The sequence below is a fragment of the Sapajus apella genome, unplaced genomic scaffold (assembly GCF_009761245.1).
Source record: "Sapajus apella isolate SASKATOON/1434 unplaced genomic scaffold, GSC_monkey_1.0 scaffold49, whole genome shotgun sequence".
In the NCBI taxonomy this organism is placed as follows: domain Eukaryota; kingdom Metazoa; phylum Chordata; class Mammalia; order Primates; family Cebidae; genus Sapajus; species Sapajus apella.
The window spans coordinates 6,827,309-6,850,823 of NW_022436989.1; the positions used below are offsets into that span (position 1 = coordinate 6,827,309).

General features: G+C 37.0%; 1 protein-coding gene across 1 annotated transcript; it reads left to right on the forward strand.

Moving 5' to 3' along the window:
* The first annotated feature begins 382 nt into the window (after positions 1–382).
* Positions 383–23,361, forward strand: FH (fumarate hydratase). Its single transcript, XM_032242235.1, has 10 exons — positions 383–571; positions 3,317–3,451; positions 6,935–7,045; positions 8,557–8,733; positions 12,088–12,270; positions 14,965–15,130; positions 16,883–17,086; positions 18,561–18,688; positions 20,534–20,687; positions 23,171–23,361. The coding sequence occupies exons 1-10, from the start codon at positions 440–442 to the stop codon at positions 23,311–23,313; spliced, it is 1,533 nt and encodes a 510-aa protein (XP_032098126.1). The 5' UTR covers positions 383–439; the 3' UTR covers positions 23,314–23,361.
* Positions 23,362–23,515: the final 154 nt, after the last annotated feature.

Genomic DNA, 23,515 nt, shown 5'->3' on the forward strand with positions numbered 1-23,515 from the left:
ATAGAATCTGGAAGAAATGGAAAAGGATTTCAGCAGCAAGAACATGTAATGAGTGATTACATGACGAATAAAAGAATAAACATTTCTTTCTAGGCTATTTCACCAACCAAACACGACCTGATTCACCGGCTAATACTCCCGCCTTCCAAAGCCTCACGTGAAAATCAAACTGGCTCCAAGAATAACGAGAACCTCCTTTCCCATAATTCCCCTTTCCAGTTTCCCATGAATCCGAGGGCCTTAAACCCGACACTGCTGCTAGAAAGTTAACCCGCCCCCTCATTCTTTACTGGCCATTCACGATTGGTCCCGCCCCACCTGTTGGTGTGAGGCTGTTGATTGGATAAGAACGGGCGCCGGTAGGCGTGACGGTTTCTGACAGCCGCGCGGAGGCGTGGTCATAGCCGCCCAGAAAATCTACCCAAGCTGCCTTAGCACCATGTACCGAGCCCTCCGGCTCCTCGCGCGCTCGCGTCGCCTCGCGCGGGCTCCTGCCTCAGCCTCAGCTTCGGCTTCCGGCTTGGGTGGCGTGGCCCTGCCCTCGTTTTGGCCCCCGAACGCAGCTCGAATGGTGAGCGCAGGCCGCAGTCCCCCGGACTCCCCGCGGTGACCTTCAGCCCTCCTGCCTGCTGGCCCGGACGCCCGCGGCTTGGCGGGAGGGATTCCCCGGGAGTCCGGGTTGCGCGGGACTCTGGGCTCAGCGCCCGTGCCGGCCTCGGAACGCCTCCTCCGGCGCAGGGATGGAGCCGCAGCCCGGGAGGGCGCTTGGGGAGGGATGGCGGCTGGCGGAGACGGTCCTGCCGGGCTGCTCCCGGTGCCTCCTCGGAGCCCTCCCAGGCAAGCCTAGGCCGGGGCGTTTTGGGGTAACTGCACTCCTGCCGGCGCAGAGGCCCCCAGCCCTGGGATGCTGCCCTCAAGGACAGTGCCGGGGCGGGCGGAGGGTGCTGGGAGAGGGGCGGCTCCCGCAGCGTCCGGCCCCTCAGCTGGGCCTTCCCGGCCGACGCCGGCCGCCTGCGCATCCAGTGGTTTCTGAAGTGCGGTTTGTTTCGCTAAGGGCCACTGCACGGCTTTTAGGCCCTCCAGGGGGCCTGGAAGATTCTTCGAACGTTTTACTTCTCTTGAAATTGCCTGTTCAGTTTGTTAGGCTGATTATGGTTTTCCCATAACTTTTAAAAACACTTAAATTCCAAAGACTTTGGGCAGAGTGTGCTGAAGCATGTTGGAGCAGATTGGCCGGGACCTGGCCATCGCTGAGTCAGTACTTTGTATTCAGAAAGACAGCTAAGAAACTTAAAGATCCAGGATCAAGTTATGACATGCTAACCTAAGCCCTTTTGCTCTGTAGAGTGTCACCTTTAGTAACGCAGGCTTTTTAAAAGCTTTAAATTCATGTGTGTTTTGAGAGGAAACGTTTGAGAAATGATAGTTGAGGAAGAGTTCATAGTTCTGCACTCTGGTGTAGCATGAGGTTTGCAATCTGGGTTGTGATTTCAGTCGGCCGGGCGCCGGTGGCTCACCCTTGTCATTCCAGCACTTTGGGAGGCTGAGGCGGGTGGATCACTTGAGGTCAGGAGTTCGAGACCAGCCTGGCCAACATGGTGAAACCCTGCTTCTACTAAAAATACAAAAATTAGCTGGGCGTGGTGGCGCGCCCCCGGAATCCCAGCTACTTAGGAGACTTAGGCAGGAGAATCGCTTGAACTCGGGAGGTAGAGGTTACAGTGAGCCGAGATCGCACCACTGGACTCCAACCTCGGCGACAGAGAGACACTACCTCTCAAAAAAAAAAAAAATATAAAAATAAATATACAAAATGGAAATGTATTTTGTTAGGAAACGTTTGAGGAAGGGTTATACTTCTGCAGTCTGGTGTAGCATGAGGTTTGCAATCTAAGAGATGTGATTTCAAATCTTGCTCTGCTTCTCGTTTGAGACTGGACAAGTTGTCCTTGTGCCTCGGTTTCTGTGTGCAAAATTGAAATACTTACAGCTACTCAGCAAAACTGCAACTGTGAAAATACCACGTAGTGAGTGCTCTTTAAATAAATGCTCCATCTAGGGTATTTCAAAGGGCCAGTATCGTTTCTGGACTATAAACTTGAAGATAATTTGATTCGGTCACTATTCCTACTGTATACCATCATACTACAGAATCAGAGATGCTTTGTATTCCTCGAACTCCCTGGTCTAATAATTTTAGGACATTTTAAAACCTTTACACATTTATAAATTTATTTTTTAAATTATTTGGTATTTTGTAAAGGGAAGAAGACTGGAGAACTTTTGAATCTATCCTGTTGATGCAAATGTCAAAAAATAGCAATGCCTTGCTTTTACGGTTGTGATGTTAGCTAAAATCAGGTGAAGGTAGTTTTTGTTTTTTGTAGTTCTGACATTTTTTGTTCTCTAACCATTCTCAGGTCCAAAATCTTCACTGGTTTTGTTAAAAGTTCTTCCAGTTGCTAATGTTGAGAATTTCACATAACCTTTGATGCCCTGTGGTACTTTTTATTTAAAAGAACACATAAAAATTAATTCACTAGAAACATACTGTTTATTGAGTGCCTTCCATTTATCAGGGCCTCTAAATAAGACAGTCCCTATGGGGATAGAGTTTTACAGACAATGTTTTATTCCTGTCTTTAGGGGAAATTAAGTAAGCAAAGCAGTTAAATAAGCAAGGAAATCACATATGAATAATTAGTGTGATCAGTACTATAGAGGAGAAAAAGTGCATCGAGAATGAGAATATTTAACAGGCAGACCAGCATGATACTGACTTAGTAGCATGGTAGCATATGTATAAAGAGTGTTTATGTGTATACACACACACACACACACACACATACATATAATGTTTATAAATTTCTTATATATGTGAATATACATATGTAATTCATTTATATGAATAACGTTTATATATAAATGTTTATAAATTTCAAATCATCATTCTTAGACCATTTTCAAAAGTTCTAAGTAAAATAAGCATTAAAGTATGTACATTGAATTGGCCAAATCTTGACCAATAATGAGCTTACTCTTGAAATGGAAAAGATTTCAAAGTCTTTATATTTATCACCAGCATAGTATCTGAGCTCAATAATCTGTCTTTAACACCTGCGTTAATCAGTTTGTGTGACAAAGGGTTCTCAAGGAAAGACCTGAAAGTGAGGAAGAGAATGAGAATTCAAATAGTACTTTTTTGTCTTTCTGATACTTAGTAAGATTTCTTTCTCCTTAACAGCTGGTAAGATGCAATTACTTTTAATACTCGGTTCTTTTCAAGTTGTAACAAGTGTTTCATTCTCATCTTTAGGCAAGCCAGAATTCCTTCCGGATAGAATATGATACGTTTGGTGAACTAAAAGTGCCAAATGATAAGTATTATGGTGCCCAGACTGTGAGATCTACCATGAACTTTAAGATTGGAGGTGTGACAGAACGTATGCCAGTAAGTGGCATTTGTGGAAATGTTGGCTTATTTTGGACATAGTAGGCTATCATTCACCAGTCACTTTATAAATAATTATTTTTCAGAGTTAAAATGTAAACTTATTAGAAAAGTGGCTTTATGAGTAATAAGATGTTCTCTTTCACTAAAGTGTTAAAGAACTTTTTGAAGTATTAGCATGCCATTATTTTGAGCCATCACTTTGAATCTTTTGGATTTAAAGAAAAAATTATTTTAAGTTCCGGGATACATGTACAGGATATGCAGGCTTGTTGCATAGGTAAATATGTGCCATTGTGGTTTGCTGCACCTATCAATCCGTCACCTAGGTATTAAGCCCCACATTAGCTATTTATCCTGATGCTACCCCTCCCACCACAGGCCCCACTGTGCATTGTTTCCCTCCTTGTGTCCATGTGTTCTCATTGTTCAGCTCCCACTTATAAGTGAGAACATGCGGTGTTTGATTTTCTGTTCCTCTGTTAGTTTGCTGAGGATAACAGCTTCCATCTCCATCCGTATCCCTGCAAAGGACATGAGCTCATTCTTTTTTATGACTGTATAGTATTCCATGGTATACTATACCATTTTTTCTTTATCCTTTATTGATGGATGTTTGGGTTGATTCCATGTCTTTGTTATTGTCAATAGTTATTTTGGGTTTTTATTTGATAGAACTAAATGATTGTCTTTTCATTCTTGCTAGGTGTTTACAAATTTTTACTAGGATTTTACAGTTTGTAAACATTTTTATTTCAATACTCACTCTTTTTTTCCCCCACTAATTTAAAACTGAAATTTTTTTAAAATTACACTTTGTATTTTGGTTTCAGTTTCAAAAAAAGTGTATAGTACACAACACCAAGTATTACTCTTTACCATGTCTAACATATAATAGATAATATTTATTCAATGCCATATGAATGATTAAATGATGAGAAAACTTTCTACCACATTTCATTAAATTTAAGATGCCATCAATTAGAAGATGCACCAATATATACCACTAAGAAAGAAGAATGCTACCAATTAAGGTTGTGACTTACTATTGATTATAAGATACATCTTGATTTCAGAGATGTTAAAGTGTGAAAAGAATTGAGAAATACATAACATATTCTACTGGAGCCCAACCGGAGTGTGAAAAATAGTCAATGCAGGATAGGCTAGTATGCCTAGAAGTAGCCAGCCTTCATCTGGTGAGATATCGTTTAACAGTTATCTTATAAATATGCTTATATTTTAAATAATTTTAAGTCACTCCTAAGCCTTCAAGGCTGACCCTTGACAGGTTTATAGAACTTAACAACAGGCAGCTGAACCTTTGAAGAAAAATATCTGTGTCATTGCTATCTACAGCCTGCTTGGTGGTAAGGTAAACATAGTTTGACTGCGTGGCTGGGTGACAAAGGATCATGACCAATACTAAAATAATCTCATATTATTCAACTTCAGAGACGAAGGAGGAGGTCAGCCCCAGCCAGTGCTGGTGGGAGTGAGCTTGGCTGCTATTTTAATTGACCTGTTTCATCCGGCATGTTCTGGTGGGGCATGGTTGCTGCTGCTGTTGCTGCTCCAGAGACAGCACAGCCACTGGGGTTGCACATCTGTGACAGGCAGACACCTGGGGTCTCAATTTTGTCACATTTGACTTCAAGTGGATTCGTTTCCTGGACTTATTACATGTAAAACAGATGGTGTGTACTCTAAACGGAGTAGTATGATTAAACTCAACCCTTTTTACCTGAGGTCCAAATGAAAACAAAGCTAAAAATATTATGTCTAATGTGAGTAAATGAAGAATAAGTTGACCTGTCTTTTCTCCCCAGTGATATATTTTGTCTTTTTTTTTTTTTTTTTCTTTTTTTTTGGTGTTCATTGAACCTCCTTGTGCTATGAATGGTCTGTGAATGACCTTTTTTTATTTTGACGGTCCGTAAACACTGGGGGTCATTCGCTCCATTCAGATGGCCAGTGTTGATTGGCACCTACCTTTGCCCTTGGTAGTGATTCAACCCACCACCACAGTGTTTGTTCTTGTGGAAATTTAAATCCCCATTTGTTTTCATGTTTAAAGCTTTTAAGTTTCTAATCCCATATACCGTCTGTCCCCATTTTATTTGAGTAAGACATGTCTAATGTTTTAATTTTAGTTGCTTAAAATTGAATTTAAAATTTTCTGGTTTTCCTTTTCTGTTTGCCCTTCAGCTTATACTTACTCTGGTCCAGGTTTATGTGTTTAATGTGTCTTATTTATTACTTGTCTTTCTTTTTTTTCTACTTTGATTCCTCTCTGAGGGTGATAAGTTCTCTCTTATACATTCATCATTCTCTTCCTTTCCTCCCTTCTGCTCTTTACCTGTTAAAATCTGGTATGGGATCTGTACAACAATCTGTATTATTAATTTTGACAAGAACTCACAATTCACTTGTCTTACAAAAACTAGGTTTTCATTTCAGTTTATCCTTTTCAAGCTTGGTGAGGTGATTTGGGATAGACAATGAAAAGATCAGTACTAACAGGGTTTTAAAATATGTTTATATGTATTGGAAGCTGTCACCTTTAGGTCTGGAAAAGCTTGGTTTTAAAAAAATAATTCTTCTGAGCGAAATGTCCAGGAAGCTATTAGTATTAAGGCTTTACTAGCTAAGTAGAATATATTGCTTTTTGGCCTTGGGTGAAATGATAACCCAGTCGGTAACTGGTAGTCTCATACTGATTGGCAGTTAAATGTGTCATTTTTTTTTTTTAGAGTCTTATCTCATCTTTATATATCCAGGTCTCACCATGATGTTTGGCATATAGTGCATACTCCATCCTTATTTACTGAATTTCACTGAATTCTTTTTCCCAGGTACAAGGTATAGGAGATATTTGACAATTTAAAACAAACCACAACATTATGTTAGCAATTCATGAATTAGTACTAAATTTTTTATGATGTTTGTTTTTGTTTGTTCATAAAAATGCACTGCTCTTACCAAAAAAGACAAACAAACAAACAAAATACAAAAAAAATTCCTTGATCTCCTTAACCAGAAGAGAGGAAGGAAACATTTATAATGTAACATGGGGAAAATAATGGCTCTTGCTGGTGAAAAGATTGAGTACTATTTGTTTTTGTATATAGTGTATGAAATAAACACATATACTTTTGTGTATGTGTGTATAGGATAAGTAGTACATTGTACACATGTGAGTATGTATGTGCATGTATATGTATGTGGGAGGTATACACACACACACATATATGAAGAGTCAATGAATTTGCTTTTATTGGGTTCCTTAAGCAATAGATCTATGATAATGTTGATTCTTGGTTCATGAATTTCTATCTACAGTCTTTCTCTATATCCTAAACATTTTAGAGCTATAGTGTTACTTGTTATTGTTTTATGTATAGCTTTTGCATGTGCCAGAATAGTAAACTTTTATGCTTAAGTAAAATCGCAAATTTGAAATATTTTTCTGATTAATTTTAGACCCCAGTTATTAAAGCTTTTGGCATCTTGAAGCGAGCGGCTGCTGAAGTAAACCAGGATTATGGTCTTGATCCAAAGATTGCCAATGCAATAATGAAGGCAGCAGATGAGGTAGGAGGCGATAAGTGTGTTTACTTAATAGCATCAGACCATGTCATACTCTGTGTGATGATATGCTCTGGCAGAAGGAAAGGGGAACTGTGAATTATTGAATTAATGAATTTTAGGGTAGGGTGGTAGCATTATTTTTAGTGATGTTATTAATATGGTGCTTAAAATATGGCATTGTGACAAAGTTTCTGGATGATTTTATACCTTTTGTTTTTAAGCCTCTTGATAGTCCTTGTTAATTTATATAGTTGTAAGAAAATTTTTTGAAAAGATATTGTTTGAACTTTGATTTCTTATTTTATATATAAATCTTTTTAAAACTAGTGATATTTGATAGTGCATGAGAATGTAATTTTACCCATGTGCTAATAACATTGTCTTAAAGAAGCAATCAGAGGTAACAGAACTATATATATAATGTTGTTAATTACAGCACTATTTATAATAATGAAACAATACCCAAGTGTAACAGCTACTTATATAAATTATATTGTAAATTATAGAAAATTACCTTTTTGAAGATTGGCATGAACAAAGCCTAACCTATGAGAAATAGGGAAGAAAGTTTGCAAAAATATATGTACTTTATGATCCTAATTTTGTTTAGGAAAAAATGAACAGACAATGTGTGTTTTCTCATACACACACACACACACACACACACACACACACACACACACCCTCATTTCATTAGAGACTGGAAATGTCAACATGCTAATAGTCATAATTACTAAGCAGTGGAACTATAGTGACTCTCAGTTCTCAAAATTTTCTTCACTAATCACATATTTTTATGTAACTAGAAAAAGGTTTTATTTTACTGTGGACCACTTGTTCAAGGTAATAGATTTCTCAAGTACAATCTGATTTTTTAAGCTAAAATCATTCCAGAAGGTTAAGAACCCACACTTTACAAAGCACACCATCCAAAAACTAACACAAAAGCTGAAAGTATAAAAATACAACAAAAATAGGGGCAAAGTTGGGTAGTGTTTATTTCTACATTTGGTGATTACTGCTCATTGGACATCTGTGAATGAAGTAACTAGCTATTAGTGAACTCACATTTTCAAGTCACTAGCTCATTATCATGCTGACTCTGGCAGTAACATCTGTTGGATATTCCTGCTGAGCATCAGCAACAAATATATCTAAAGACTAAACGTATTTGCCAGCCTTAACAGGTAGCTCTCTATTAGAGGAGGCACTTGGAGAAAAATAAGAAAGATGGCTTTGGTTTCCTTTTCATTTGAAACCAGTGAATTGTCATACCATTCAGTGCAGATAATATTTAGAGTATCTGTGGTTGGAGCAAGTGATGCTTCAGAAGCTTAGATCTGTGGGTCAACTGTATTCAAACTCTGTGGCATAATCAGCAGGTCATTTAGCATATGAAAACAATGAACATATTTAAAATAGTTCCATAAATGGAACATACTTAATTATGGTTGATTAAAATCATGAAATAAATATTTCCTTTTTTAAAATACTCATTTTTAACTTTTCTGCAGGTAGCTGAAGGTAAATTAAATGATCATTTTCCTCTCGTGGTATGGCAGACTGGATCGGGTACTCAGACAAATATGAATGTAAATGAAGTCATTAGCAATAGAGCAATTGAAATGTTAGGAGGTGAACTTGGCAGCAAGAAACCTGTGCATCCCAATGATCATGTTAATAAAAGCCAGGTCAGTGTGTAAAAAACTTTTCTTTTTTGTTGTTATAAATTGAAAAGCATACCTGAGATTTTTCTTGTAAAACAAGCGTTCATTTTATGACAAAGAGAGTTCATTATTTGAAGGATAAGGCTTCTTATGTTCCTTATTTCTTTTAGGAATCTTGGCTTTATGTCTCAGTCCTTATAAAAATTACTTTTAAGACACCTGAAATTAGTGTATATTTTATTTTATAATTTGGCTTATTTTTAAAAACTCTATTTTGAAATAATTTTAGATTTATAAGGGAATTACAAAGATAGTTCAAATAGTTTCCATATTCCCTTCACTCAGCTTCCCTTGATGTTAACATATAACCATGGGACATTTATCAAAACTAAGAAATTCATTGATACAGTGCTTTTGTTTTTTTTTTTGAGACTGAGTTTCACTCTTGTTACCCAGGCTGGAGTGCAATGACGCGATCTTGGCTCACCGCAACCTCCGCCTCCTGGGTTCAGGCAATTCTCCTGCCTCAGCCTCCTGAGTAGCTGGGATTACAGGCACGCGCCACCATGCCCAGCTAATTTTTGTATTTTTAGTAGAGATGGGGTTTCACCATGTTGACCAGGATGGTCTCGAGCTCTTGACCTCGTGATCCACCCACCTCAGCCTCCCAAAGTGTTGGGATTACAGGCGTGAGCCACCGCGTCCGGCCTGATACAGTGCTTTTAACTAAACAACAGACTTTTTTAAAAAACCTCAGACTTTTTTAAAAAAAAACTTAGTTTTTCCTCTTAGTGGAAAGTTTTTTAAAAACTGAGGATTTCCCCAGTTTTTCCACTCAAGTCCTTTTTCAGGATCCACTCAAGGCTATACATTACATTTAGTTACATGCCCCCTTAGTTTCTTCCAATCTGTGACAGTTTCTTGGTCTTTTGCAATTGTCTCATTCCTTTGGGGCTGCAATAACAAAATACAATAGAATGAGTGGCTTATAAACAATAGAAGTTAATTTGTCACAATTCTGACAGCTAGAAGTCCAAGATCAGGCCACTGGCCAATTCATTGGCCGATGGGGGCCCACTTTCTGGATTGTAGATAGCTGTCTTTTCTGTGTCCTCATGTGGTGGAAGGGACAAGGGGGCTCTCTGGGGTCCCTTTTTTATAAGAGCACTAATTCTGTTCATGACCTAATCACCTTGCAAAGTCCCCATCTCCTAATACCATTACCGTAGGGGTTAGGATTTCATATAGTAGTGACCTTAACACTTTTCAAAGTAGTGGTCAGGTATTTTGTAGAATGTCCCTCAATTTTGGTGTGTCTGATGTTTTCTCATTTGACTGAGACTTTTGAATTTTTGAGAAAACTATCACAGAAATAAAGGGCTCTTCTCATTGCATTATATCAGGGGTTCATGATAGCAACATGACTTGTTACTAGTGATGTTAACATTAATCATTTGGTTAAGCAGGAGCTTGCCAGATTTCTCTAGGGTAGAATTATTATTTTTCCTCTTGTATATCCTATTGTTTAGAGATAGGTCACTAAACCCTGCTTGTGTTCGGACACTATATTTGAGCTTCAGTTTCTGGAGGGAAGAGTATCAAAAAGTTTTCGGACTTTAAAATCACTGTAGTAGTTGATAGTGCTACTTTGAGGCTATGCAATTATCTTCTTTTTTCTTAAACTTTTTCCCACTATTTTTAGCATTCACCAGGGGATCTTGTCTACAGCAATTACTTCAATGGTGTTTTAATAGTGATTTTTTAGTTTCTTTATTCATTCTATATTTGTTAATTGAATTTTTCTGCAAGGAAGATTTGTTCTCCCTGTCCAATTATTTATTTCTTCAGTTATTTGTGTATATCAATATGGATTTATGGTTATTTATTTTATTTGTTAGGCTATAATCCCAAACTTTTGTTTATATTGTTGCTTAAATTTGTTCAGCCTTGGGAACCCAATTCCATTGGCTCTTGTGTCCTTTAGGCATGCCATCATCCTTTTATTTTTTGTAAGCGTGTTCTAACTTTTTGATACCTTAGGATGCTCCAAGCTCACCATCTTGTGTTGTTTCTGCGCCAGCCCTAGAAACAGCCATTTTTCAAGGAACTGTTGGAAAATTTTTATAGGAAAATGATATTTAGAAACTGAGATCTGGATGCTAGGTATAATATATTTTTAAGTAGTGAGGAAGAAGGTTTTTCATATAAATTCATTGTATAAAGGATTTTTCCAGTCTAATACTTTCCTTTAAATATGAATTTATCTTCTATATATACAGAAGTCTGAAATCTGCTTCAGAAAGGTACAGTTATAGATGAAACATAAGTGACTACATGTTGATAATTATTTAAACTATTTGAATTTAGGTGACAGGTACATAAGTGTTTATTATACCATTCATCCTAATTTTGTAAGTACTTTATATTTTGCATAATAAACAGTTAAAATATATAAATAATGTATCTTGTTAAATAACAGTATACTTGTGTGTGTGTGTGTGTGTGTGTGTGTGTGTGTGTGTGTATGTTTAGAGATGGTGTTTCACTCTGTCACCCAGGCTGGAGTGCAGTAGAGTAAGCATAGTTCATTATAGCCTCAAAATGCTGAGTTTAAGCGATCCTCATGCCTTGGCTTCCCAAGCACCTGGAACCACAGGCACAAACCGCCATGCCTGGCTAACTTTTTAAATTTTTTTAGAGATAGGGTATTGCTCTGTTGCCCAGGCTGGTCTTAAACTCCTGGCCTCAATTGATCCCCCTGCCTCAGCCTCCCAGAGTGCTGAGATTATAGGCATGAGCCACTGCACCCAGCTTGATATGTTTTAAAAGTACAGGGTCAACAGTTGAGGGAAGAGCACTGAGTGTGTACTACCTAGTTAGGTCTCAGGTTTGCCAGTTGCTAAGTATTTTGGCTTTTGTACAATCTCTTTGAGGGCTTGGCTTCCCTATTTTTAAAGTGGCGACCTACTTCACAGAATTTTTCTAAACTTAATACATAAAGAGCTGTATGCACTGTATAATTGTAAGATATTGAATATATAATTCAATAATTGATATAATTTGATATAAGATATTCAACTACAAGTATAGTTGTTGACTATACTTCTCTATATTTTGCTGTCATTTATTAGCAGGCAGATTTATAATAAGTATTATATATATTATGCAATACGTTCAGTATACTTAATATATATAATACAATTCTGAGTATATATTAAAAATGAAGATGCTGCTTATTCGATTGTATAACTTACCTTTGACATGCCACATGTAAATGTAAATGAGCTGAGTTTTGAGTAGAGAGTTTTTTAATTGAGAAGTTTATTTTCGTTGCCTCTGATTTAACATTTTATATTTCTTTTAAAAAATTTCCAACAGAGCTCAAATGATACTTTTCCCACAGCAATGCACATTGCTGCTGCAATAGAAGTTCACGAAGTACTGTTACCAGGGCTACAGAAGCTACACGATGCTCTTGAGGCCAAATCCAAAGAGTTTGTGCAGATCATCAAAATTGGACGCACTCATACTCAGGATGCTGTTCCGCTTACTCTTGGGCAGGTATAAGAGTTTGACTAATTTTATTCAATTTAGAGCTTGATACAAATGGCCAATGTGTCATCCTTGAAATCTGACTGGTTTGAAAGGCCAAATTTGTAACCGTTAACTTCAGTGACGGAGATTGTTCTGTACAACCAATCAGTAATTTTTGTTGACATCCAGAACAAAAGCAGAGTGTACTGGCTATAAGCCAGACTTAGCCAGACTGCTGTGTTCAAATCTTAGCTTTGCTGTGTCTAACTATGGGACCACAGGAAAACCATTTAGCCTTTCTCTGCCTCACTTTTCTGAGTTATAAAATGAGGAAAGTAATTTTCATTCATAGGATAGTCGTGAAGTTCTAATAAGTTGATTCATGTAGAGTGCTCAGAAGCATGCCTAGCACATAGTAAGTACCCATTAATGTTAGCTACCATCATCGCCACCATCGTCACTGTCATCTCCAGCAGTATCATCATGGTTTTTAAATTGTCTTTCTTACCTAAATTAGTTAAGTTATTTAAAATTAAATTTTAATGTGATTAAACAAGGTAGATCTCTTTTGTTTTGTTTTGAGATGGAGTCTCGCTCTGTCGCTCAGGCTGGAGTGCAGTGGCGCAATCTTGGCTCACTACAACCTCCACCTCCCCGGTTCCAGTGACTCTCCTGCCTCAGCCTCCTGAGTAGCTGGGTACAGGCATGCACCACCATGCCCAGCTAATTTTTTATTTTTTTATTTTTTTAGTAGAAATGGGGTTTCACCATCTTGGCCAGGCTGGTCTCCAATTTCTGACCTCGTGATCCGCCTGCCTCGGCCTCCCAAAGTGCTGGGATTATAGGTGTGAGCCACCATACCTGGCCAGTAGATCTTTTTAAGATGTTTTTGACGACATGTGAAAGGGATACTACTCTCTTGTCCAAGATACTAGAAAGCATTTTCATGTTTTTTTATCAATGCCTTAAGGAATATCTAGTTGTGTGCATTGTAGCAGAAATGTAAGGAAATACAGAGAACGATTTTTGTGTTAGTAAACTCACACTCCAATTGGAGTAGCTTAATTTCATTATGGAAGGAATGAGGAAAACTTGAAATGAGTAATTGAAAAGCAAATAATGGGACTAAATTGAACTCACTGGATTAAGTTGCTGCTTAAGGCTATGTCTCATTTCTCTTTGCATCATCAGTACTTAGGACCATGCATAATTTTGAAGGATGAACAGTATGTGTGTTTGAAACTTTCAAATATTCCTCAGGTTTCCAATTTTAACCTTTTTTTGGTGTTGAAAACCACAATACTAAATACCGTTTGGGCCATGACACAGCCTCCTGTGTAAAATCATCATTCTTCCTATTATGACTGAAAATTATATTTTTCTGTTTGACTTTATCAGAATCATTTATATTTGCTTTACTTGGGATTGTTTTTTGAGTTTGTGCATTGTTCCCTAGTCAAAGTGTATTTTATAAGTGACTCTAGCTAGGGTGTATGTGTGTGTGAGTGTGTGTATATATACATAGTCATGTGTTGCTTAACAATGGGGATGTGTTCTGAAAACTGCATCCTTAGGCAATTTCATAGTTGTGTGAACATCGCAGAGTATACTCACACAAACCTAGATGGTATAGTCTTCTATACACCTATGCTATGTGGTATAGCCTTTTGCTCCTAGGCTACAAACCTGTGCAGCATGTTATTGCATTGGATACAATAGGCAATCATAACACGTGGTATTTGTGTATCTAAACATATCTAAATGTAGAAAAGGTACAGTAAAAATGTGGTTTTATAATCTTAGGGTACCTCTGTTGTCTATGTGATCTGTCGTTGGCTGAAACATCATTATGTGGTGCATGACTGTATAATCAGATGCATCAGTTCTACCTATAATTCTTTATATCTTTTGAAATGTTTTCTTTAGAACAGCATGAAATCCTAGCACTTACCATGGCTTTTTAGTGTTTTCAAGCAGGAAAAAAGGATCGATTTAGTGTACCCAGTTTATGCCTTTTGTTTCTGCATAACTATTAATAGAGCCTTTTCTGTGTTCAAACCATGATAAATTCTCTGGTTGCCTTAATTAAAGCATGCCATAATTTGGGAGCCAGTGTTGATACTGGCACATAGATGCTATGAGCTGACTCTACTGTTTACCTCCTTTTCTTTTTGGAAGGTCTTTGAATGCAAACTGTTACCTTCCTGTGCTATTCAGTGCGTCATTAGCTTCCCAAGTCTCTGGAGAATGTCCTCATAGTTCCTGTAAGGTTTATACGCTGAAATTATATGGAGAAGATTTCTATGTTTGCATTTTTTGGGGGGAGATGAGTTACTATTTTTTTCTATCAAAGTTGTCTGAGACATCCCAAAAAATAAAATATCACTTCAGTTTCTTTAGTAAACTGCAAGTAAACCAATAATTTAGTAAAGTTTTTCTTTTTAAAGTTTGTTTCCTGTGCTGTTATTCTTTGTTTTCTATAAAAAGACTAAAACATAATAAATGGGCTGCGTGTTATCAGTGGCATTGTCCTACCTTATGGTTCTATAAAGCGTCATCCTTCCCTATGCTTTACTCATCATAAGATTTGAAATAGTATAAATAAGACTTGATTAGGTTATAATTTTGTATTCTGAAAGTTATTTTTAAAAATTTCTATTTAATGCCGTTAATTTGTAAGCTCTTAGGAATTACTTATTCTTACTTTAATTTTCTTTTCAGGAATTTAGTGGTTATGTTCAACAAGTGAAGTATGCAATGTCAAGAATAAAAGCTGCCATGCCAAGAATCTATGAGCTCGCAGCCGGAGGCACTGCTGTTGGTACAGGTTTGAATACCAGAATTGGCTTTGCAGAAAAGGTTGCTGCAAAAGTGGCTGCACTTACAGGTTAGTGGTCACGTGAATGATTTCTCATTTTAATTTCTCATTGTACATGGTCTGTATTTTCTGGGTGTTCTTGTCTTGAATTCTTGTGAATTTAAAGTTAGAAATAATATTTTTCCATCAAATGTGTTTTATATCTTTCTGAAATTGTAATTTTAATTCTTTGGCTTAAAATTTTTTTTTTCCATATAGGAATTTATACAGCATGCCATTAAAATCTAACAGTGTTAGCTTTGTTTACTGGGTAGTTTTCAATTATTTTCCCTTTAAAGTTTTGAATAGCAGTTTTCAAAATAGGCAGAAAAAAACCGACTGTTGAGTTAGTTATTTGAATAGTAAATATATTGTAGACAGACTTAATTTCCTTTTTTTCTTGTGTCATGCTATGATAATTCTTTGAATTATTGACCTTTTTGAATGCTGTCTTTCCTTTAGTAGACAGAGTACTATACTTCAGATAATGATAACTATGATTAGGGCCAAGTTGTCATCTTCAGAAAACTACTAAGATGCAGATATTACCAGAGGGTTAGGGTAGAGATAATCATACACTGCACATGATAGCCTACCAGCTGCTTTGTCTTTAAATCAAATTTTCATAGAAAAGAACTCTACTTTTAGGGTTTGGCAAATGTAGATTTAAAAATTTTTTAACATGAGGAATATTAACTGAGAATATCAAGCTCATTTTAGCACTGTATTTTTACAGGGGGTGTTGTGGGTCCCTGGCTAATGGAGACAATGGAGCACAGTAAAGTGAGGAAAGAAACTTTTCAAAATTGTGTTAGGGGCTGAATGTGGTGGCTCACACCTGTAATCCCAGCACTTTGGGAGGCCAAAGTGGGCAGATCACTTGAGGTCAGGAGTTCGAAGCCAGCCTGCCCAACATGGCAAAACCTCATCTCTACTGAAAATAAAAAAAAGTTAGCTGGGTGTGGTGGCGTGTACCTGTAATCCCAGCTACTTGAGAGGCTGAGGAAGGAGAATTGCTTGAACCCTGATGGAGGAGGTTGCAATGAGCCAAGATCGTACCACTGCACTCCAGCCTGGGTAACAGAGCAAGAATTTGTCTCAAAAATAAAGAAAAGGATAGAAAAAAAAAATTGTATTAGGAAAGGAGTGTGGAATAAACTAGAATGAATTCCCACATACTTTTTATCTTTACTCATAGTCAGGCATCATATACATGTGTTTACAATAGGATTGTTTCAATACATTTATTGTACTTGTTATTTCATCTTTTAAATGTAGCCCTGACTAAGCACAATGGACTTACACACCTGTAATTTCTAGCACTTTGGGAGACCAAGGTGGGTGGATCGCTTGAGCCCAGGAATTTGAGACCAGCCTGGGCAAATGGTGAAACTCCATCTCTACTAAAATCTAAAAAATTAGCTGAGCATGGTGGTATGCACCTGTAGTCTTAGCTACTCTGGAGACTGAGGTGGGAGGATTGCCTGAGCCATGGAGGTTGAGGCTGCAGTGACCCGTGATCAAGCCACACTGTACTCCAGCCTGGGCAACAGAGTGAGACCTTGTCTCAAAAAACTTAAAAAATGTAATACCAGATTCTTTGTACTCCTTTAGGACTTCTTTAAAAAATGTAGACAAAATTTGAGTCTTAAGTAAACACTTTTTTCTGAAGGAAAATTTTTGGTTTTTTATATATTGGAACTTTCTGTTTAACTTGCTGTTAGTAGAAAAATGCTTAATTTAACTTGTTCACCCATTTAGGTTATTTTTTCTTGTCTTTAGGCTTGCCTTTTGTCACTGCTCCAAATAAATTTGAAGCTCTGGCCGCTCATGATGCTCTGGTTGAGCTCAGTGGAGCCATGAACACTACTGCCTGCAGTCTGATGAAGATAGCAAATGATATTCGTTTTCTGGGTTCTGGTCCTCGGTCAGGTCTGGGAGAACTAATCTTGCCTGAAAATGAACCAGGAAGCAGTATCATGCCAGGTAATCACATAGCTAGTAAATTTTGGAGCTAGAACTTGACTAGATCCTAGGCATTCTTAGCTATGGAGCCTGTCTTTTTTGTTTAAAGTTATTCCAAAGCTGGATACGCAAGGCACACTATTTCAGAATGTCTGTGGTCCTCTGATTGGGACTTCTGGGTACATCACCTAACAAGATAGGAAAAAAGAATCTGAGTTAGTAGCAAGTATTTGGAATCCCACATTAGAAAATGTAGAACAGGCTGTTAAAGTGATCAGCATGGGTTGAATAAAAAGAAATTATACCAAACTTCACTTACTTCGTTTTTTGTATTGCATTATGTGCCTGTTAGATACAGCAAGTGACACAACACTGTATGTCTGGATTTCTGTAAGTCATTTGATAGATTCGCATGATAGTCATTGATTCCAGTGGAGAAGCGTGGGCAGTGCTGGCAGATGAGTATAGCTGGATGAACAGTGACATTTAAGGAGTGACTAATGAGGTGATTTTGGTCTAGAAGAATATCTTGGTAACAAGCTGAAGGGCTCTGCCTTTCAACGCTTTACTGGTGACTGAGGGTGAAGGAAGAGAATACATGCTAATCATATTAGCAGGTAACAGAGTTGAGATGGCAATACTAGGGATGATGGAACTGAGATCCATAAAGGCCTTTGTAGCTTGGGCTAAAACTGACAATGTAACTTTTAATAGTGAGAAAGAAAGGCCTGACTCTAGATTTTTTAAAAAACGTATGCATCTGCAGAATAAGAGAAGATGAGATTTTGTTTTAAAGTACTTCATGTTGAAGAATGGCATCACGGTTTAGTTGATTGCAAACCCAAGGTGATTGCCGAAAGAAAGAGAAATGAGGAATCATAGATAAAGGAAATAATCTACCGAATAATCTTTCCAGTGTGTTCACTTGTACTGGTCAGAGGAATCTGGGTTGTTTGATTCAAACTTGAGCTTGTCCAAGGAGTATGAGCAGGGTAGTGGGGTTCCAGAGACTCATGTAATAAATAGGACAATTTTAGCTTAGCATCACTTTCCCCTAGGAAGCCCCCCAAGTGTTAGTGAATGGTCGCTTTTATAAGTGCTCTGATAGCAGCATGCGCTTTTCTGTGTTTACCCCTTATAATTGCCAGCTCTTTCTCCATAGCCTCCAAGTTCTGCAAGGGCAGGGCCTGCATCTTTCTTATTCACCATTGTATATTGAGTGCCTGGCTCCATAAATATTTATAGAATGAATGAAATCATGAAGGTGAAGAACTATATTTAATGTGTAGGTGTGGCTGCTCATTAGCCATTGAATGATTCAGTTTGTGGCTACCCGTCTCACTTTCCTTGGTTGGTTTGTTTCATTAAATTACACTGATGGTTGGTCCTTGCTTTATTGTATATCTTACTTTATTTAATGAAATTAGATTTCTTTATTTTCCTGGTTATTTGCATAAATTCTAATCTTATTCTGTCATTGGTGGTTTTCTTGAAGGCAAGGTGAACCCTACTCAGTGTGAAGCAATGACCATGGTTGCAGCCCAGGTCATGGGGAATCACGTTGCTGTAACCGTGGGAGGCAGCAATGGACATTTTGAGTTGAATGTTTTCAAGCCAATGATGGTAGGCTTTCAGTCTGACTTTTAATGTTTTTTGACCAAAGGCTAATTATCTTGGTTTTCTGTTTCGTAAAGACTTCTAGTGATTCCACTTTGGGTAGTTGGGTGACATAAGTAGCAGTTGGAAATCAAGCATTTATTAAGTTAGCAGAATAATCCTAGATATTAGAAATTAACTGACTTTTACCCTAAGCAATTTGATGGTTTTTTTTTTAATAGCCCCAGTTTAAGAAAAATAAAACGCCTCCCCACAACCCTGTCTCCTCATGCTGCTGCTTTCTTCTTTCAAATTCAGTCTTCTTAAAAGAATGACACATACTCACTTTCGTTTATGCTGGAGTCACCATAGCCCAGCATAGCCCCCTCCACGCATGCTTGAATTATTCTCCCAGTTGGTAACTACCTCAGTCCAACGGGCATTGCACAGTTAGTTCTTCTCTTAGTAAGAGCTATGTTGGCTGTCCCTACTTGAAACATTCTTCTTCCCTGGTTTCTTGAACATTTTTTTCACCAGTTCTCTTTCTGCACCCTGTCAGTCTTTCTTTCATTGTTTGGCTTTACTTTTGCACATACTTGAAAACATTGTGTCCATCAAAACTGTTCATTTTCTTTCACCTTTACCAAGATCGTTAGACGCATTGTGTCATTTCTCATCGAGTTTCCTCAGCTTCAGATAGTGGAGCTGTTGCCATCATTTAGAGTCCTTTACTTTGGTACAAGGTGTTATTAGGGGCTTACTTCCTCTTGGAATCTGTTGTAAATTCTCATTTTAATTTGATAAGAATATGCAAATGATAAATATTAAGTATATTGGATGTATTCACTAAATATTTATTGAGTACCATTTCGTGTCAGGCACTGTACTGGATGCATAAGAGAGACAGAGCAATGAAAAAGACAGGTTTCTTTGCCCTCATGGAATGTATGTTCTAGTGATAAATAAAAACACAGGCCAAAGCAGAATTGAAACTGTTAAAATTTTGCTCTCAGATCAGATTCCAGTTAACATTAGATACCCAGTATATACAGATGCATAACAATAAATGTCTTGTTAATCTTTTTAAAAATTTATTTTAATATAAAATAAATAATGATAATATTTGCCTTATAGTAAGGTTATTACTAGCAAATCAAAACTTAGATTATTGTGTCTTCTATTAAAGTCCATTGTTGGAAGTTTAGTTTTCAGACCCTGGAGTTTTAGACCAGAGGTATTAGGATGTGTATACATCTTAATAAATAATTGGAAATGTTGCTTTAAAAAAAAAAAGCCAAAACAAACTAATTGATTTTTGTACTGTTTTTAAACATTATATGAAAAATTATTTTATAGTGACTCGAGTATTTGTTTTGTTAAAGCATGGAAAACCTGGAAACTTGGTGATTGTTAGATTTTGCCCTAACTTTACTAATTGTCTCACACTGTTGCTGAACTTTGGAACCTCTGCATCTCTGCTCCTCTTTCTTCTGCATGGAAGATTCTTTTTCTTTCTCTGGCTAAGTCCTCTCCATAAAATAGGATTTCACCAGTTCCTACAACTAGAATTAATTTCTCTTTGTCTGTGGTCTCTAACACTTCAAACCTCTGTTTAAAATACTTGCTATGGGATATTTTGTGTATTAGTCATTTGTATTTATGTTTTTTTCACCTTTTTTAGATTTCTGTGCCTTCAACTATTCATGCTTTCTTTCACATTTGTTTCCTTGGGTACACTGCCTTAAAATTTGTAGGAGTTATATATGTTTATTGAACTGTATGTTTGCTATCAACCAACAAATAATAAATAATATGTTATCGGACAAAAAACATGTTGCCTTAGTAATGTCTGTCTCTCTCTCTCTCTTAAAGATTAAAAATGTGTTACACTCAGCCAGGCTGCTAGGGGATGCTTCAGTTTCCTTTACAGAAAACTGTGTGGTAGGAATCCAGGCCAATACAGAAAGGATCAACAAGCTGATGAGTGAGTCTCTAATGTTGGTGACAGCTCTCAATCCTCACATAGGTAAGCATTTAAAGAATAATAGTATCATTTTGAATACAAAATTAAAAAGCTACAACATTTTTAAGAGACAAGTAGATCAGTGTTTGAGAACAGCAAAGTTCTTTTGGATATGGTTTTAGTAAAATCTCAAAATATCTGAAACTGTGTGGAATATTTATACAAGTCACATTTACGATTTGTATGGTGTCATAGTGCTTTCAAAACTTGATGTGTTATGCCACATTTTATTTGAAATGTATTGAGAAGCACTAGTTAAGACTTATTTTAATCTTAATGGACTTCAGATGCTAAATATTCTATGCAGACCATTGGGGAAGTTATTTTTAAGACTGTCAGTGGGTAATGTCACTAGGTGGCACTGCTGAATAGCAACATGGAATGAACTCATTTTTCTACCTTCCTTAGATCTCTACAATGCTTTAATTTTGTTGTTTTATTCAGTTCAGAAAGGGAAAGTTACAATTAAAACAAAAAGGTTATGTATTCATTGCTTCTAGAGAAAGGGAGGGAGGAAAATGCAAATATTTGGTCTAAAACCATGCTATTATAAGCCTTTTTCAAAATTGTAAATATTTTATTATGTAAAATCAAACATAGATTTGGGTTGTGGACTGGCCATAGTGATCCCCATTAAGTAAACCATTTTCACTTTTGTAGATTTTTGAGGCATTATTTTGCATTATATAATGATGTGTTAAAAGCCTTTTTCCCGTTTCTCCCTTCTGCTAAACTGAGGTTAATATATTTTCCGATATTCTATTATAGAATAAGTAATGATTCACCCATTTGGCATAATATGGCTACTGCTTTCAGACATTCTTCTATAATCCTGAACTTTCAAGGGAAATTTTATATTCCTCATTTTATATCAAGCTATAATTTCAATATTTAAAACTTAAAGCTTACTTGACGCTTTTAGATAGCTCTGAGCCCAGTACGATGTCAGTTTTTTGATGTAGTATTGAGATTGGTAATAATGTTTAATGCATTTCAAATTATGGTACATCAGCTACGTCTGGAAAAGTATAAAAGGGAATCCAGGGGCTCGTGTGAGCAGTTTTCATCAGATCTTTACTTCAGAATGTGTTGCCAAAACTTTTAAGTTAGAGGTGTCTCCTAAAGTTGAATGATTGGTAAATCTTTCTTAGAATCAACTTATTGTAACATAAAAAGAATTGTTAGACACCATATAAGAGTGAGATGGGTCAACACTATCTCACTAGTTGACTGCATGTGAGCCTTACAAGCCTCTGAGTCATGGGTTTCCTATATTTTCATTATGTACCAGGCTGGTTGTTGATAATGTCTTACTGGACTTGACAACTGAAAGTGGGAAGCATCAATGGTTAGACTTTAAAGCCATTATTAAAATAAAAGTATTGGATATATTGATCCTAAGAGTTGAACATGCAAATTCTTTCTCAAAGCTTCTCTGCTTTATGAAAGTTGCCCTTTTCAGTAAATGGCATCAGTAAATGCCCTTTCAGATCAGTAAATGCCCTTTTCAACATATTTAGCATTCACAAATTCAGGTAAGTAAAAACATTAACTATGCTCATAATTTCTTTTACAGCTGGTTAGCAATTGCGTACTGACACGTGCCATCTTGTTAAGTTGATGATCTATACTGCCTCAGCAAGCTTCTTCCTTTTGGTTATATTTCTCTGATCTTATTTTTTAATTTTTTTCTCCCTCATTGGTTTCATTTTCACTCCTGCATTTTCCTGTCGACTTAAAAAATATATATGTTAAGACAAGACAACTTGCAGAACTGCCCTGCCACTACTTTTGTTAATTTGAAAAGCAAATAACTCTGAAGTAAACAGTATGCCTGTGATCTTTTGTACAGTCTGTATTTTTGCCAACACTCTCAAACTTATGTCCCTGTAACATCTGGCAGGGGTGAAGGGATAGAAGCCATTGCATGGAGAGCCATGTGGAGAAGAGCCATAGGAAGGAGCTGTGGAGGCGCCTCTCCCCTGGCCCTGCCTGCCCTTGCCTCACTGCCAGGACCTCTCACCTCTCACAGACACTCACCACAGTTGCCAGCCCTGCAGTGCGGTATTTGCTGCAGGACTGGAGCATTTAGCTTGTTAATGCTTCCTTAGAAAGATAATTGTTCCTAGTTACACACGTTGTTTGAAAAATACACCCAGATGTATACTTTTATGTCTTGGTGCTATAATTTCTACTTTTTCCCCTTCAAAATATCCAAGTTAGAGGAAAATGTCAACTTACAAACAAATCTGTTGGAGAAAGTAAGGTATGTTCAAGTCTTTATTTCTTAAGAAAAGTAATTGTTTTATTCTATGTAAGAAATGACAGGTATTCAGTTAATCACTGTTAACGATTTTTAAAAGCAAAAAATGTCATTTAAGAGACCCACGTAGCATCAATATCAAGTAAACAATTATGTTACTTTTTGCTTTAGAAAACAAAATTTTACTACTAACCCATATGTCATCTTTTTTTTTTTTCTTCAGGGTATGACAAGGCAGCAAAGATTGCTAAGACAGCACACAAAAATGGATCCACCTTAAAGGAAACTGCTATTGAACTTGGCTATCTCACAGCAGAGCAGTTTGATGAATGGGTAAAACCTAAGGACATGCTGGGTCCAAAGTGATTTAAATAAGTTTATAATGAAAATAAACATGTATAAAATTTTAAAAAATAGACTTCTATTTCTTAAAACTGGGTAAGTTTGAAAGGAAACTGCTGTTTAACTTAAGTATCTCTAGCAGAGCAATTTGATCAGTGTATAAAACCCTAGGATGTGCTAGGTCCAAGGTGAATTAAAAAATGTAAAATAAAATACCTTTATAAAA